The sequence below is a fragment of the Kwoniella europaea genome, chromosome 1 (genome assembly GCF_036810445.1).
Source record: "Kwoniella europaea PYCC6329 chromosome 1, complete sequence".
In the NCBI taxonomy this organism is placed as follows: domain Eukaryota; kingdom Fungi; phylum Basidiomycota; class Tremellomycetes; order Tremellales; family Cryptococcaceae; genus Kwoniella; species Kwoniella europaea.
In genome coordinates, this window is record NC_089487.1 from 5,691,029 (window position 1) to 5,708,222 (window position 17,194).

General features: G+C 45.0%; 5 protein-coding genes across 5 annotated transcripts; all 5 read left to right on the forward strand.

Moving 5' to 3' along the window:
- Positions 1-39: 39 nt before the first annotated feature.
- On the forward strand, positions 40-4,547 carry V865_002163 (uncharacterized protein; the record flags this gene model as incomplete). Its single annotated transcript, XM_066225968.1, has 20 exons — positions 40-112; positions 178-267; positions 339-401; positions 491-623; positions 688-782; positions 857-996; positions 1,057-1,245; positions 1,321-1,419; positions 1,493-1,700; positions 1,773-2,142; positions 2,265-2,810; positions 2,879-2,987; positions 3,054-3,125; positions 3,185-3,320; positions 3,384-3,493; positions 3,549-3,716; positions 3,781-3,850; positions 3,912-3,997; positions 4,070-4,267; positions 4,359-4,547. The coding sequence occupies 20 exons, from the start codon at positions 40-42 to the stop codon at positions 4,545-4,547; spliced, it is 3,144 nt and encodes a 1,047-aa protein (XP_066082065.1).
- A 366-nt stretch (positions 4,548-4,913) lies between these two features.
- V865_002164 (uncharacterized protein) lies at positions 4,914-9,176 on the forward strand (the record flags this gene model as incomplete). Its single annotated transcript, XM_066225969.1, has 13 exons — positions 4,914-5,048; positions 5,153-5,449; positions 5,513-5,565; positions 5,629-6,758; positions 6,827-6,929; positions 6,984-7,023; positions 7,085-7,286; positions 7,344-7,565; positions 7,624-7,732; positions 7,805-7,878; positions 7,940-8,710; positions 8,788-9,047; positions 9,114-9,176. 13 exons carry the CDS (start codon positions 4,914-4,916, stop codon positions 9,174-9,176), a joined length of 3,459 nt encoding a protein of 1,152 aa, XP_066082066.1.
- Positions 9,177-9,625: 449 nt separating this feature from the next.
- Positions 9,626-11,131, forward strand: V865_002165 (uncharacterized protein; the record flags this gene model as incomplete). Its single annotated transcript, XM_066225970.1, has 8 exons — positions 9,626-9,692; positions 9,786-9,931; positions 10,010-10,096; positions 10,160-10,189; positions 10,254-10,394; positions 10,494-10,747; positions 10,823-10,976; positions 11,045-11,131. 8 exons carry the CDS (start codon positions 9,626-9,628, stop codon positions 11,129-11,131), a joined length of 966 nt encoding a protein of 321 aa, XP_066082067.1.
- An 847-nt stretch (positions 11,132-11,978) lies between these two features.
- Positions 11,979-14,354, forward strand: V865_002166 (uncharacterized protein; the record flags this gene model as incomplete). Its single annotated transcript, XM_066225971.1, has 9 exons — positions 11,979-12,171; positions 12,235-12,458; positions 12,612-12,847; positions 12,917-13,062; positions 13,174-13,421; positions 13,505-13,772; positions 13,839-13,939; positions 13,991-14,099; positions 14,161-14,354. 9 exons carry the CDS (start codon positions 11,979-11,981, stop codon positions 14,352-14,354), a joined length of 1,719 nt encoding a protein of 572 aa, XP_066082068.1.
- Positions 14,355-14,660: 306 nt separating this feature from the next.
- Positions 14,661-17,136, forward strand: V865_002167 (uncharacterized protein; the record flags this gene model as incomplete). The annotated part of the gene is made up of 2 exons (XM_066225972.1): positions 14,661-15,899; positions 15,988-17,136. 2 exons carry the CDS (start codon positions 14,661-14,663, stop codon positions 17,134-17,136), a joined length of 2,388 nt encoding a protein of 795 aa, XP_066082069.1.
- Between the last annotated feature and the right edge of the window lie 58 nt (positions 17,137-17,194).

A 17,194-nucleotide genomic window follows, 5' to 3' on the forward strand; every position in this document is an offset into this window, starting at 1 on the left:
GCTCGAGTCCGATCAGTCACATCGCTCTCCTCTGACATCATGGACGTTCCTCGAATTGTTCGAACGCAAATATCAACCTCGGAGCTCAATCCGCCTCAGGAGCTTGTAGAAGGTATGTCATTCTCAGCTTCACCCTTCTCTAATTTAAGTGTCTAAGCTGATAACTCTTCCCTGCAGCTGTGAACAATGGTACAGTAGGATTATTGGAGGTAGTGAAAGCTCTTGGAGAGTATTTGACCTCGACAGAGGATGAAGTAAGGCTAAAAGGTGAGTGTTCAATACTCAGTAGCAACTAGCAGCTGCTCAGGAGGGGAACGTAGCTGATGTTTCATGTAAAGGCTTGACCTTTTTGTCAAACACGCTGAAAGCTGTTAATCCAACTAAGATAAATCGACAAGCTAGTAAGCCGTCCTATCTCGTCTTGTCAAATTCACTTGATGCCCCTTGGTGTCCGAAGGTGATCTAACTCTTGTCCTTATGCACCTCCCAGCTCAAACACTTACAAACTTCTACCTTTCCAAACTCGACGATTTCGATTCACTCCCACCGGCTCTAGGCGGCTTGACTGTCTTGTCGAAATTATCAACATTCGATGATGATGCTGCAGTAGAAGTGTACAAAGGGTAAGTATCCAGCTGCTCTCACGATAGCGTTCCTGCTGTCAGCTGATCAGTGTGATATGTATAGGGTGGTGGAGAACGTCAATATGAAAGCTTATGTTCAAGCTACGAGGCATCTGGTTTATGTGTTATTCGATAGTCTACTGGCTACTCATAGGAATGGTAAGCCACTCTCCTCATATCGAGAATAACCTCCTCAGTACGATATATGGACATTGATCTTTCATTCATCATAGCATTAAAGGCCATGGGCGCATCATTCATAAATAGCTATACAAAGATGGTAGACGGTGAAAAAGATCCTCGAAATCTTATGCTGCTATTCTCCATCGATAGAGTAATACTATTAGAATTCGATGTCAAAGATCATATTGAGGTCAGCTATCTTACTCGAAGAACTGATGAATGGGTCAAGCTGATTTAATGTGTAATATAGGACTTCTTCGATATCACATTCTGTTATTTCCCTATAACATTCCGACCACCACCTAACGATCCTTATGGAATAACTGCGGATGATCTCAAATTGGCTTTGAGGAAATGTATGGCTTCTTCCCCTTACTTCGCTAGGATGGCTTTACCGCTGTTCCTAGAGAAGTTCGCTACTCTTACTGGACCAAGTATGGTAAGTCGCTTATTTTCATGAAATATCGCTATTTGCCCAACTGAGCTGATATATGTAATGGATGTGTGAATATAGAAAGATCTGCAATTATCTATAGCGACTTGTCTGCCTGTTTATGGGGCTGATGCTGTTAGGGAACGAGGTGCTGAATTATGGGAAGGTATCAAGACTGAGGTGAGCGTCGCAATTTCCATATCACCTGTGCCTTATGTCTTTGTCCACATACTGACTTGACAATTTTTTACAGATATTGTACTCATCGGATACGTCCATCGAAGCAGCCGCTTTATCTGCGTTAGAATCTCTCATACGAACGTTATATCCCACAGAATCCGATGCTCCTTCAGGCTTAGCTCAAGATATCATAAAAGAATGTCTCGAAATACTGAATGAACCAGACAAGACCCAGGCCGTAGCTGCGACTAAAATTCTAGCAGCTATATTCCGTGCTTCTCGTAAGCTAGTTTAAACGGTACCAACCTTGTGGATCGTTAATGTAGCTAATTATCCGATTTTCTTAATGATAGCTTCAGCGGGTAAATTCGCACTTTCACAAGCACTTCCCCAACTATTCCGTCAATTCAATTCACCTTCTGTTCCATCTCATCGATCACCTATCCTCTCCACCATCTCGTCACTTCTCGTGGCTGTCCAATCTGTCTACACTTCACCTACTTCCCAAAGGAAACAGGAGGAAGAGAAATCGCTGGATCCATATCATACTGGTATACTAGATGTATTAAGAGAAGGATTACGAACTGAGGGATTGAAGAGCCCAGCGATAAAGGGCTGTACGGCTTGTGTGCAGATACCTGGATTCTGGGAAAGAGATGATGTGGAAAATGTCGTTAGAGGTTTGGATGATGTTTTGGTAAATGACGAAGATCCGGAGATAAGGTGAGCTTTGTCCAATTCCAGCCCTCATTTGAAAGCCTGCAGTTTCGCTGTTGGACTGTCCCAAATTAGTTTTAGCATGGCAGTAGAGAGTTTTGGGCTGACAAATCTTGATCTTTGCTTAGACCCGAAATCATCAAATCTCTCACTACTATCTCAGTACATCACCCGACAATAATCGAGTCCCTCACATTACCACTACTATTCCACAACTTACCTGATTCGGCACCACCTGCATCAGATCATCTGCACAGAGAGAAATATCGATCTATCTTATCATCTCTTAATGAATTATGCGTCGCACCGGCATTATTCCAAACTTTGGTCATAAGGATAACGACGAAGTTGGATTTAATATCCACTTCTTCTTCTTCAACATCGAATGAATTAGATGAAACCATGGACGAGGCCGAATCCGAATTCGATTTGAGGGAATGTAATATTGCCTATAGTTGGGATTTATTGAATACCTTACAGCGGGTGGTAGATAAGAAGATTAAGGAGAAACATCAAGATCTAATTAGGTACTTCGATCAGATCGTACCTCGTCTCTTCACTTTGATCGTTGGTGCTTCGACTTCAAGGGATGATAAGGCTTTGTTCAGGGATAGAAGGTTGATTGGAATTGTGGCGAGATTGGTGGAAAGTCTCGTTTGGGTATTGAACACAGAGTGAGCTCAGCTGAAGATTTCTAGGGAGTCCCTCAGCTGATCTGTAAATTTTCACTGGATTGATACAGAAAACAATCACAATGGTTTTCAGCGATTTATCAAGCATTCGAAAAAGGAGATTGGACGGGTGTTGTACATAATAAATCCCAAATTGGACTAGGGGGATCACCATTACGAGTGAGTTCTAGTCACTAAATGACGTTTATTTCGTTTGTGCAGGACTGATGACTGAGTAAAAAATAGAACGGAGCTCCATCTGCTGAGCAGGATCTGATGGCATTGTATGCTGCTACGATACAGGGATTGAAAGGGGATGTAAGTTGGCTACAACTGATTCATGGGAGAGCTCTAGCTAATGTTTTAGTACATCAAAGGCCGCTTTACCGTTCTCTTCCCCAGAGACGTTCTTGGGCTCGAAGATACATTGGACGATAAATGTAGCTAGGGATGGGTGGCAGGTGAAATGGAGTTTGGATCTGATATGTGCTTTTGTCAACAAACGAGAGAATGGTTAGTGGAGGGTCAAGGTTCGCATACAAATCCAGCATCAGCTGACATAATTGATGTTGATAGTGTTGAAGGAATCTCTCGAGACTATACTGGACAGCGTCTGGTCAGTTGACATTCAGGATACTTCGAAAGATCTCGAAATAAGGCGTAGAGGTTTATCAGTGTACTCATATGTGAGCTGCTTCGATATAGACGATCATAGCGATATTCAGCTGACTCGGTAAATAGATAATCAAAGCTCTATCATTCCTTCGATCACCCCTTTCATATACGGCTGTAGAACGCGTAATAGATATACTGAGTTTGTCGAACCTGGATCCTGAGTTTGTGCCATTTGCTGCTGCTGGATTTGGTATTTTGGCTCAAGGAAAGGGTAATGGTCATTTGACTGCCAAGGTTAGTCTTCGTACCTGAACTCAGCGATATGGGAAGTAAAGCTGATGAGCACTTTCTGTAATAGCTGTTGTACGCTCAGAAGATGTGGAATCTCGTTCTGCCCAAACTAATCGAAGGTGACAAAGAGGCCACTGGTCAGTTTCTTCTATTGTGAGCTTTGCCATATCTAGCTGACAATTGTTCTCCTGGTGTCAGGTACAGGACGACTGGTGTATCTAGTAGCTTTTGCGAGTCTCCTACCTCTTGTTCCAGCTTCGTTGTGTCTAGCAGACTTGAATACTGTGGGTTGAATTCGCTGTCTTGTTTCGTTTGATTATTGCTAACCTCAGCTAATTCATGGATTTTGCCATTAGATCTTACCACTGATCTTACGTTCCTTGTCCCTTCCTGATCCCCATCAACGGGTGAACGCCATCACCACCCTAACGTCAATACTTGAAACTGCAAGTGATTCGAAAGAAGTAGATAAGGCTATACATACCCATGCGGAGGTGATGGTAGATGCTTTATTGAAGAGTGCGGTAAGGCAGGAGGGTGTGCCTACTTCAGGAGTAAGTGGACAAAATTACTTTATTCAAAGTACAGTATAAGAAAAGAAACATGTTGCTAATGATCGATAATTTGTACATTGTATTTGAGCAGAAAGTGAGGAGTATAGCATTATCTTGTTTATCCCTCTTCCCCGATATGATTCGATTCGAAACTCTGCATAAACATAAATCAAGAGTGATTAAAGAATTAGGCAGAACGTTGGATGATCCCTTGAGGACTGTTAGGAAGGAAGCGGTGGAATGTAGAGCGAAATGGTATAGGTATGGGAATGCGACGTAGACTACAGAGATAGATGGTGGTTTATGCATTATTTGTATCCAGAAACCGAGGATTGAAAAAGAAGACTGATCTCTATTACAAAGCGATTAGGATGAGATCCTAATCAAGCTGAAACATGATTAGAAACCGATAGGAAACGAGCAGATGCTGTGCCGTCATCGTTAATTTGTGATTCAGGGATGGAGTGCTGTTACCCCGCTCGAACCCCCTCGTCAATCAACGCGACTATATCCACCGTCATCATAACAATACCGCACAACACCCATACTTGCAACATCACCATCCATTCAGCTATACTTTGGGCATACTCATACTTGTGATAGCAGCAAGCAGTGACACCACCATAACTCCAACATCATCGCCATCATGGCACCCGTCACTCTCCCTCCTTCATTCTACAATTCCTTCTGGTCACCAGACTACAGATCAGGTCTGGAGAAACTATTCAGAGCATTGGAACAAGGATGTCTGGAGGATGATGATGTAGAAGCATTCATCGATGTATGTTCATCCCTCCCACTCTTTTTTTTTCACATACACATCTACATCGTCTCTGCCCTTCAAGGTTGCATGGTATGGTAAGCTGATAATGATAATGTGTAAAGTCCCAAATCAAATCCCACCTTATCCTCTCCCAATCCCTCCTCAATCCACCTCTTCCCAACGTCTCGGCTGAATCTTCTTCCTCGCTCCAGCATACACTCCTATCCCTCCGAGGAGCCTCGTCAGCCCGAGGAGAAGCCCATCGCGCACTTGCACAAGAACTAGATCAAAGGGTGTTGAGTGGGTTCAGGAATTGGAAAGAACGTCATGAAGTGAGGGTGAAGGAGGCTAGGACGGATATGCTGGGAAAAGGTGGTGTAGTAGGGGTCTGGGAGAAGGAGAATGGCAAGTTGGGTCAGGTGAGGGGTTCTATATCTCTCGTCTCGGTTGAATCGGCGAAGCTTACAAAATTTCCGTCACAGCTTCACCAGACATACGTGAACAAATCCCGTGCTGCCGATGATAGCGAGGACGAGTGAGCTTGACCGTTCGAGACCTTGGAGAATCAGGCAGCTGATTCCATCATGTCCGATCTCAGTGCCAAATTTGCCCCAGCAACAGCTCGTTCCCCTCCGCCAGACAACTACACCTCTTCACCCAAAGTTCACCATAGAAGCCCAAGCACCAACCTCCGTCGAGCAGGAACAGTAGCTGACCGAATTTCAGAGAAGTTGCGAGCAGCTTCAGTCCAAAGCTCACCTCCAGGAATACAATCCAGTCCCTCTAGACACCGACCTGTCCTTTCGATCGATGGAAAGGAACTGCCACCCCCTCCCAGTCCTTTACGACCCGTCATCAGCAGTCCCGGTGGGATCGCTAGCCCAACCAGTCCAACCAGAGAAGAACGATTTGTTCCCCCGACCGATCCGGATGGCAAACCATTTATCCATTCTTCTTCCGGTGGGCCACCAGTTCCATCTAAAGCTGGTCCATTTTCACCTTCCACCTCCACCAACGCCAGGGAAGAACCAATCCTATTATCAGGCTTATCTCTGACCCCCCAAGCACTGAAAGGCCTCTTACAGCGATTTGATGCCTACTTGTTGACAACCCTCGCACCATACTCCGACGCCCCTTTCTCTCAATCTAACAGATCAAATGCGGCTTTAGCATCCAGACAGAGAAGTACCATCTTAGGCACGTACGAAAAAACATTTTCGGGTGAAGAAATTGTAGAATGGTTGAAAGAGAATGTCGAAGGTTTCGGAGGTGATTGGGAAAGATGTGTAGAAGCTTCAAGTGAATTATACAAACTGGGTCACTTCTCAAGGATAGGTGTAGGAAGAGGATTCGATTCTTCCGAAGATACTTATTTCGTGTTGAAAACTCAACAACAGCAATCTGGACAATCTCATCTACCAGGTGGAATATCGATCAATCAAGCCAATGAAGCTTTAGCTTCCATCGGTATCAACACTCCCCTCTCACCTTCGACTGCTACCAACGCCCTGCCAAGTTTGCTCAAATCTTATTTACCCGCTTCTCTTGGTAACTCGGATGAACCTCAACATGTCAGATTGAGAAAGGAGGCTAACAAAGCTGAAGATGCGTATAAAGAAGGTATAAGAACCGCTGAAGAGAGAAGGTTGGAGATGGAAGAATCTATAGAGAGGGGATTGAGATTATGGGAAAGATGGGAAAGAGAGAGATTGTTGGCTGTGAAGACAGGTAAGCTGTTTGATAAGCTGAAGCCACAACAGAAAACAAGCTTACATATCCCACTTTGTCATGGTCAGTTTTGAAGCATTATGACGAAGCTTTGGCTAAGTTACCTCAGAAATTGAAGGAATTGCAACAGGGTACATCGTTAGGTGTCGAAGCGTTCAATCCTGAAGCAGAGTAAGTTGTCGATGCGATATTAGAGAAAGCAGCGACTGACAAATGATCTGATAGCATCAAAGCTCTGATCGAAGGTAATCGAACTGGACCTTTCGTACGTCGAACGAAAGTAGCATTATATCGTGCTTTTGCTGAATATTTTGCAATGTTCTTAGCGACCCCACCCACACATCTACGAATCGCTTGAAACAGACATCCCCGATGTCAACTTTGGTATCGACCTGCGAAGGTGGTCGGGCGAACACGGATGGAAATCACTTGTTTCTGCCCCTCCTAGACCCAAAGGTGCGATACCTGAGGCTTTAGAAGCTTTGTTGAAAGCTTTGACGGAGATGTACGAAGGTGTACCTGACGATGGTGAGTTTACCATATCTCTGCTTATCTACTTGATGCTGATCATCACCACATTCCTAGAACGACGAAGATCATGGATTTACGAAGTACCACTTAACGAAACCCACATGCTTAGAAATGCTATCAACGACCCTCAAATCCCTCTTGAAGATCTCATTACTATAATCAAGAAATTCAACTTGCCCATCGCAGCTGGTGCTGTCAAACTTTACTTGTTGGAGCTTAATCCACCTGTGTTAGGATGGGAAGGTTGGGAAGATGCGAAAGCTGTTTATCCTGCTAGTAAGTCAGCTGATATATTGATCGAATCGCATCAGCTCATTGTATGACCTCAATACAGTCGGAGCGGATCAGGAGCGAGATATGACTAGTGCTGTATCTTCTGTACTTGGTCGATTACCTGGATCGCAGCTGTATGTGCTGGACGCGGTGATCAAGCATTTCAGGGAGTGAGTCTAGTATCATGTGGTGCTCGTTATCTATCAGTAATTAGAGCTGATCAGTTGGATTACATGACATAGTCTGGTTGACAATACCAAGAGCGCCGAATCAAATGAAGTATACGTAACCAAACTTGCCTTATCAGTGGGAAGAAGTGAGCTATTTTATCAGCTCTCTGACGTGAAAGCTTTCGGCTCGGCTGATGTTGTTACTAGCCGTTCTGAGACCTCAATACGAAAACGACTTGACCATTGGCGATCGAACTCCATCACTATTCCTTGCCGATCTCATCAACCACTACTCCGCCTTGTTCCCCTCTTTGATAGAGAAGAAGAAAAAAGAGGCTGATCGAATCATGCCTGTACGCAAGAGAACAGCATTAGTAGACCAAAGGATCTCAAGATCTTCTCTGAGCGGCGAGAAAGATCCTCAGCATCTCTTAGAAATACAACATTCCCTTCAACACCCTCAAAGAGCTGCATCACCCAGCCCGATAGGTAAGAACGAGGCACCGCCTCATCTTGGTTCTGCACTGGGCTTCGGTCCACCTTTGGAAGACCTCAAGAATGATAGTCGAAACTTCACCAGCGCTGAAAAAGGTAAAGAGAAAGAGCAGAGTGTGCGAGTCGTCTCTCCCTTACCTGCACCTGAATCACCCGTAATCCCTCCTGCTATACAAGAGAAAGATGAAGATCGACCACCAATGTTCAAGGAACCTGAGTCTGATTCACGACCCACAACACCCACTGAAGGTTTCGTACCTCCCTCCACTGCCTCCTATCAACCTCAAAATTCGGATACTCGATCGTCCACCCCAACGGAGTCTTTCGTACCACCCACTTCAGCTACTGCCGAGGACAGAGTACCCACTCCACCTGCCGTTAAAGATATAGCTACTGAGGATGGGGTGATCGGAGGTGGATCTGGTTCGGGGGGATTGAAGAGAGCTACGTCGGGTGAAGCATCTAGACTGAGAGGACCGAGAGGTAAGTGCTTCTCGTGGAGCTGTGATTTCACGACTCCATCTGTTTTAGAGTGAAAGCTGATGATTGGTTGGTCACAGGAGCGAGAGGTCCTCGACCTGCAGGAGGGAGAGTCCCCTCTCACACCGGTGGAGCCCCTAGTATATCAGCCATAGTCACCTCTTACGCGGACGAAAGACCCGAATCTCCCAGTACGAACCCACCTGAAAGTGCAACCGGATCAGGTTCGGCAAGGAGCCGAGAACATAGTAGACCTAGTTCTCCGGCTGTTGGTACGCCCACTTCTGCTCAGGGATCGAATGATGGTGGAGCAGGATTAAAGAGAGCTAGTAGGACTAACGTGAGTGTATCTCGTCTCTCGATCTATGGAATATAGGATAAGTGAAGCTGATTTTATGACGTGCAGTTCGGTCATGGTACGAGGGGTAGTGTCAGTGCGATGGCAGCTAGATTTGAGAATAAGCAATAGATAGTCATTATGACTGTAACGAGAACGATAAATACAAACAGAAAATGGATACATGATATTGCTTTTTAGGTGGATCATTCTGAGAATGAGGTGTATGTCAGATAGTGCTATATCAGTGACGATATGAATTATGATGAATGCAATTGTTGGTTTGATGAATTCTGGTGATTGCCATGCCATCCAAGCCGATGCAACTCAAGATTTCGGTCTATGGGGCGCAATGATGAATGAGATCTAGGCTAGGGCGGATCTAGTGGTATCCTGGAGAAATGCACTTGACAATCATCAATTGTCTTTGTCAGCGTATGCTACCGTGTCATGCTCGAACACATCGCCCATACCATATGCAGGCGCTCATGTACGGAGATGCATACATACATAAACGGTAGCTTGATACATTTGAATCGAAGAATCGTTCAATTATATACTATTCTACAATGCAGTCAACCATGAGCAGCATTCGAACTATCACTCTGAATGATGGAGTTGAAATCCCAGTACTAGCATTTGGAACAGGTAACATATTTCATTCTACATCGTCTTGCAGATGACCTCCAAGCGATGCGTTGAAGGACGAAGTGAGCTGATGATGTACTTGTGTGTGAATAGGTACAGCACAAGCTTGGACGGATACTTCATCCGTTGTTCGTCTAGCCCTCCAGAAGGGTTATAGGCATTTCGACTGTGCATGGCATTACAAGAATGGAGTATATACTGGGGAAGCACTCAAGAATAGTGGGATACCAAGAGAAGAGGTATGTAAACGTCGCATTCATCTAGTATAATTCGACTTTCTTTATTGTATGGTGAGATTGATTGATAATGAATGTTAGATCTTCATCACTTGTAAGATCGGTAGTTTCGATGATGATCCAGTGAAATTCGATACTAGGGAGTTTGTCGATGTGGTTCTGAACGATGTGAGTGATGTCAGTTTGTACATGATTGAGTATTGGATAAGACTGAGCTCCTATGGGTGATAGCTTCAAGTGGAATTTATCGATTTACTAGTTGTAGGTTGTATTTGTGATCAGCAAGACATTTGAACTCGTTATCTTGACATGAAATCGGTTCTAGCTTCACGCGGATATCTTAGTAGGATCGATAACACAGGCTTGGAAAGCGATGGAAGAGATTAAGAAAGAAGGATTAGCACATTCGATAGGTGTATCCAATTTCTCGACCAAATCGCTTGAAGAGATATTGAGTATTTGCGAGGTAAGTTTTACTTTGACGTTCCATGTATCTGTCAGTATGGCAGATCACAGTAATCCCTTCACGGCACGCTGCTTACCCATATATAACTTGCGTTCATAGATCAAACCGTCCATTAACCAAATTGAGTTTCACCCATACTCCCTTTCCACCTATCTACCTACCTTACTTCCCCTATGTAACAAATACGATATCAAGATCGCCGTGTATAGTAGTCTCATGTCGTTAGTCAGACATCGCGGGGGTCCAGTTGATGAGGCGGTTGAACGTATATGTCATGAGAGGGGGATGAAGGAGACTGGGGGACAAGTACTTCTACGATGGGCTCAGCAGATCACAGATGGGATAGTCATCATGTAAGTTCAATTATCCTTGCATCATGTAAGTTGGCTTATGCAGATGTGTGGAGCTGAAATGAGGCTCATTCGAAGTACGACGAATAAACCTGATCGAATGGAGGAACAAATCCTACCGTTCCTAGATGATAAATCGGATGATCGATTATGCCAAAAACATCTCGATGAGATTAGTGTAGCAGGAGCCCAGAGACCTTTCAGATTCTGGGGAACCAATTGGCCATATTTCGTTAGTTCACTTCTACCTCCATCGTTCTGATACGGTGAATATCGATGCTGATTTGGGATTTGATACAGATGAAAGGTGAAGGAGGTATAAAGGCTTGTCCTGAAGATGCTACGCATAGAAATAAACCGGGTTTAAACGGTGGGCGGGGATGGTAAAAGATCTGCAGACAGTGTGATCGACTGTTCGGACTCTTCGGATTGTCCAGAAGGGTTTGCATTATGGTGTTGGATATTCAAGTATGTGCAATCGTATCGGACCGGTCACCTCGCTTGGATCATGGATCTCCACACTTGACTTGTATTGACAACTGCAAGCGAACTTCTCTAATGATCGTCTCTAGCGTTGCTATATAAACTGAGCGTTTCAGCCGTCGGCGATTAGTCAAATATTTCCTCTCTCTGGGCATACGATTACCTGGTATATCCACGAATAAGATACGGAATGTTCTGTAGACGAATAATGCCAGCTGCAGACAAAGTAGATGTTGTGGGTATCTCGGCAATCTCCTCAAATCGAAATCGTGTCTAAAAATAACCCCTTGCCCCTCCTTTGGGATCTTTTGTTGTAACATTTGGGTCCGTCAGGCACGGCTGGAGTGACGCAGACGAAAACAAATATTTTTCATTTTATTAACCCAAGCGAAGCGAGGTTGTTTTCAGTTAGCTTGCACTGAAAATTTCTACTCGAATGCCAGTAACGTACGTCGGTCTCACCCATCACCAGTTTCCCTCTTTCCATACCATGCATTTCATCTATGTAGTTCGCTTAACACCTATTCTTTTGTACCAATATCTTGATCTTCATTGGGGCTCTTCTCTGGAGAAAAGATAAGCAAGCGAACTCGACTACGAATAGATATCAACCAGATTTCAACGAAATCGTGTATTTCGCATTCCCCCTCGACCAGGTCTTCGCTTTTTCGGTAGATCCACTCCTCTATCGCACTCATAACGGACGGCGTCTTCTAGGCTCTGTCAGTAACTTCATAATTCAGTGACCATCATGTCCGAGGGTTCATCGTCAAACTCGACGGCTCAATATCCCGCCAAAGGGCCTTACTCGACTCAAGCAGTCCAAGAATCAATCCAGAGGGAACAAATTGGATTGGGACCATACGCTTCCAGACCTGATGGTCAAGCACAGGTAGTTGGGGATATCGTCGCGCCTCCCAAGCACTTTAGGCTCTTGAGTTTGGGTGAGTAGCTTCCTCCTCAGTGGATGATTCAGGATAGCTAATCACCCTTGTTGGATTTCATAGTCGGTTTGGCATATGCAATTCTCAACTCATGGACTGCCATGGCCGCTTCCCTCTCAATCGCTCTACCTTCAGGAGGTCCAACGGCAGTCATCTGGGGTATCGTACCCTCCTTCATTGGAAACTTAGCTATGGCAGCTAGTATGGCGGAGATTTGTCATGTTTATCCTACTTCCGGTGGACAGTATCATTGGGCTGCCATTCTGTCTCCTGCTCATATGGCTCCTGTGAGTTCTCTTTTAATTTGTCTGATAAATTGTCTTCCCAACTGCTCCGCTTTCCCCCCTTTGCAATATCTTGTCACCGAACCTGCAATCTCCCACCTGCTTACTGCCTTACGCGGGAAAAGCTGACTGATTGTGACGACTTGACGCACTTAGGCAATCTCATGGATATGCGGTTGGTTCGCCGTAGCAGGCTGGTGGGCTCTCACAGCCACGGCAGGATCTCTCGCCGGATCATTGATTACTGGAGTTATCGCTCTGCTACATCCAAATTACGAAGTGGAAAGATGGCACATCTTCTTAATTTACATTGCCTACTCTCTCGGTGCATGCGCATTGAACATTTTCGGATTGAGACTATTACCAAAGATCAATCAAACGGCTATCTTCTGGTAAGTCCAAGTCGTCCAATCATTCTCAGCCATGTGTACTCGTGTCAAAGCTAATTTGATTGTGCATAGGTCTTTAACGGGAGCCGTGATCATCATTATTGTTTGTCTATCTACCGCTTCGCCAGATTTCCAATCCGGGGATTTCGTGTTCAAAACTTATATCAATGAGACGGGCTGGAATGACGGTGTAGCATGGATTCTTGGTTTACTACAAAGTACGTTGCTTGCCATTCCATCATGTCAAAGCGCACTGTCCAGCGAAATTGTCCCTTCATTTCCGGAAGTGTATGACCGTAGCTTCGAGCTGATCTTATCGCTTTTGATAGGTTCATTCGGTCTGACAGGGTACGATGCCGTATCGCACATGGTAGAAGAAATGCCCAACCCTCATCTCAACGCGCCCAAAACGATGATTCTCGCGGTCTGCATTGGTGCATCTTCGTCATTCATTTTCTTGATCTGCTTATTGTTCGGTATCAAGGATGTCACCGTGGTGAACGAATCTGCTGCTGGAGCTTTGTTGGAGAGTATGTATCAAGCTACTCAATCAAAAGCTGGTGCCGTTTGTCTCCAAGTGAGTGTCATCCCGCTTCTGCCTTCGCCATCAATCACATAGACCTGGGTCGTCATTCTGAAGTACTGACCGTGTTCATATAGATCTTCCCTATCATCGCTATGGCATTCACAGCCCAAGGACTCTTAACAGCTTCTTCAAGAATGTCATATGCCTTCGCTCGTGATCGAGGATTACCTTTCTCTAGAGTATTCGCCATAATGAACAGAAACGGTGTACCTATCCCATCGGTCATCCTCACTACGTCTTTGGTCGTCATTTTCGGATGTATCTACCTGGGTTCATCCGCTGCCCTGAACGCTATCTTGTCCAGTTCGGTGGTATTCTTGAATATCTCTTATTCTATTCCAAGTGAGTTCACATTTTCTCTCTGACGCAATGCTGAGGGGCTGGACTGAATACTGATAATGTCGATAGTCCTGCTGGTTGTCATTCGAGGACGACACATCTTACATCCTCCCTCGCTTCCTGCTCCAACTTGGACTTTGGGTCCAATCTTAGGTCCAATCTGTAACTGGGTAAGTATCCAGCGATGATTGCTTGGAACATCTAGCTGACAATACTCATAGGTCGGTCTTGCGTTCACCCTTCTCACTACGGTGTTCTTCCTCTTCCCACCTGATTTACCAGTAACAGGTGAGAACATGAACTACGCAGTGGCAGTATTAGCTTTAGTCTGTAAGTAATGTTCTTTACTTTACTTGCAGTGGTAACATGCTGATGAAGTATGGTGCTATAGTCATAATCTCCGTTATAACGTGGATCGTTGATGGCCGAAAGAACTTTATCGGTCCCAGAGACTTAGGTGCTCTACTTGAATTGGCAAGAAGTGAAGTTGACAGGGATGCCATCAATTTACATTCTCACCACGCTCAGCCTGAGGCAAATGTCGAGAAAGGCCACGGGGAAGCTCCTGTGGCTCGTATAGATTAGATCACTTCATGTCTCTTAGGAAACGGATGTGATTAATCATCGAGAAGCAACTGTTCATAAACTACGTACAATTCGTCATGCATCTGCATATGCTTTGATATAATCAGTAGCAGCATCCTCTTGGACTCTGGTTCTGCACTAACCTCCTGAACCGCACCCTGCAGTGCAAGATCACGTGACCCGGTCAACCCCGCAAACGCAGATCTGCAATACAGTCCTCTCGTATCCTTTGAAAACAATTTTGAATGTCTACTTGTATCACTTATCACTTATATTATGGCCAAGACCTAGGTGGGCTGTATCGTCATGTCGTTCTTGCCTCCCAAGCCCGATTCAGAGATCAAGATGGAGGATCATTTGTCTGACTCCAGCGATGCAGAATTGGAAGCTGCCATCCAAGTGGAACCTGAAGTAGAACCATCAGAACCATCCGCTCCCTCAGCCTCGACATCATTCAAACTCCCACCGAACCCAAATATGCCCCAGGACCTATCGTTTATCATGGAGATGGTATCCAAAAATGAAGTGGTCGGATCGTTACCTCCTATATCGATGAGTGCTGCTGAGAAAAGGAAATTGGTAGAACAAAGCTTGAAAGGGAAAGGTAAAGACATAGAGACAGAAATACCACAGCAGAAGCAGCAGGAAGAAGCAGAGGATACGGATTCGGACTCTTCGAGTGAATTCGTCACTTCGTCTGAGGATGAGTCAGAGAAAGAAGACGTACCAATGGATCAAGTACAGCATCAACAGCTTAAGCAGGAATTGGACGAATTTGTCGGATCCTCCAACCAAGTAGAGGTCGACTCTGATTCAGATAGTGATGAAGACGGAGAAGGAGATGAATCGTATGGAGGACTGAATCAGATGGGCTTTGCATTTATGGAAGATTCGGAGGATGATGGACCTGCTACTGCTGGGCCGATCACGTCGTTACATGAAGCTCCATTACCACCTGTTGCTCAACCTCCGATGGTCAGGCTGCCGGAGGGTGAAGGTGTGAGTCTGGCTGGGGAAGTGGTCAGTTGGATGCGGGAGAAGAAAGTAGAGGTGTGGCTGGAGAAGAGGAGGCTTGAAGAGGAGCAGAGTAAGATGAAAGAAAAGATAGAGGAGGGAAATGTGTCAGAGCAGAAACAGGATATCAAAGCGGAAGGAACAGCGAACGAAAAAGACGATGTAATAATGGGCGCAACGACTATTGATCAATCGAATGACAAGATCAACTCAGAAACAGAAGATATAAAGGAACATATCTCGGAAATAGCTGCCCTACAGACAAGTAAAGAAGAAGGAGAAGTCATCGAAGGAGGAACCGATCTGCAATCTACTTTAGAAGCTCCAGATGCATCAAAAGAACACAAGGAGATAGCGCAACAGCCGAAAAAGACTCCGACTCCTTCGAAGGCTAAAGCAGTCGAACCCAAGTTCACTTCATCAGGTACAGTGGTCGTGCGAGCCATGCAGTCTCGACCTGGGGCAGCTGATGAAGGATGGCTGGAAGAGGGAAGTGTCTTATGTTGGGAAGATGGACGGGTATTGGGCACTGTGAGTTTTGTCTTTAGTGATTCATGATCATCATCAATCTTCTGTTGAAACATAATGGATACGCTAACGCTGTGCTTGGTCACTGCAGGTTCACGAAACATTCGGTCCCCTAACTTCACCATTCTACACCATCCGCTTACCACCCCCACCTTTCCCTTATCCTTCTCCACAATCACTCTCAGCGGGCAGCAAGCTATTTTATCCTATGAACCCTTCTTACCGATCATTCGTCAACATGTTGACCATTCGAGATCCGCGGTTCAAAGGATCGGACGCGTCCAACCTGTATGACGAGGAGATTGGTGAAGACGAGATGGAATGGTCCGATGACGAGATGGAAGCTCAAGCTAAAAGAAGGAGAAAACAACGTAAAGGATCTAAAGCTCCTGGTTCCAAACATGGCACTGTTCAGAATATACCTGGATTACCGAATAGGCCTCATTTTGATTATGATCATGATGGATCAGAAACCTCCAGTTTGCACGGAGAAGCAGAAGAGGATAACTGGGAAACTGGAAGTTCGTTCAGTACGAGAAGTAGGAAGGAACCTGAGCCGTATGATATCAACATCGATGATTCCCCTCAAACACAACGTTCTCACCAGAGTCCAAATCAAAGGGGAGGTAGAGGAAGGGGTAGAGGCAGAGGTCAAGGGAGAGATAGGGGACGTGGTAGAGGTGGGTCTGGTGGTGGTGGTAGTGGACGAGGACATGGAAGGAGAGAGTCAAATAGCCATAACAGTATTAACGACCGTCAACAATCCTCATTACCTTTGAATCCCATGATGACTCAACCCCAATATCAAGAACAATACAATCCGCAAACCCAACAACAATATTATCCTCAACAACCACAACATCACAACTTCCCGTATTTCCCTCAGCCCCAACAGTCTTCCTATCAACCTTATCCCTATCCCCAGATGGGCTTTAGTCAACAACAATACCAACAACAGTATAACAACAACAACGATACTTATGAACCTAACCAACCTTCTATCGGTATGCCAACTTTCCCCAACTATCAACAACAACAAGGTTATCCGCAACATTCACAACAACCGCAACAACAGCAGCAAAACTTTTCTCAAGGTGTACCAGCCATCAATCCTAGGTTCGCAGCTCAGTACGCTCAGATGATGCACAATCAATCAGCTCAACAAGGTCAAGGCCAAGGACAACAAGCGTATGGATATGGATACGGATCGCAGAACCAAGATTATCAATATAGCGAGTAATTCCCTTCACATTTATCATAGATGTATTATATGCATATTTTCATGTCATCAGAAATCG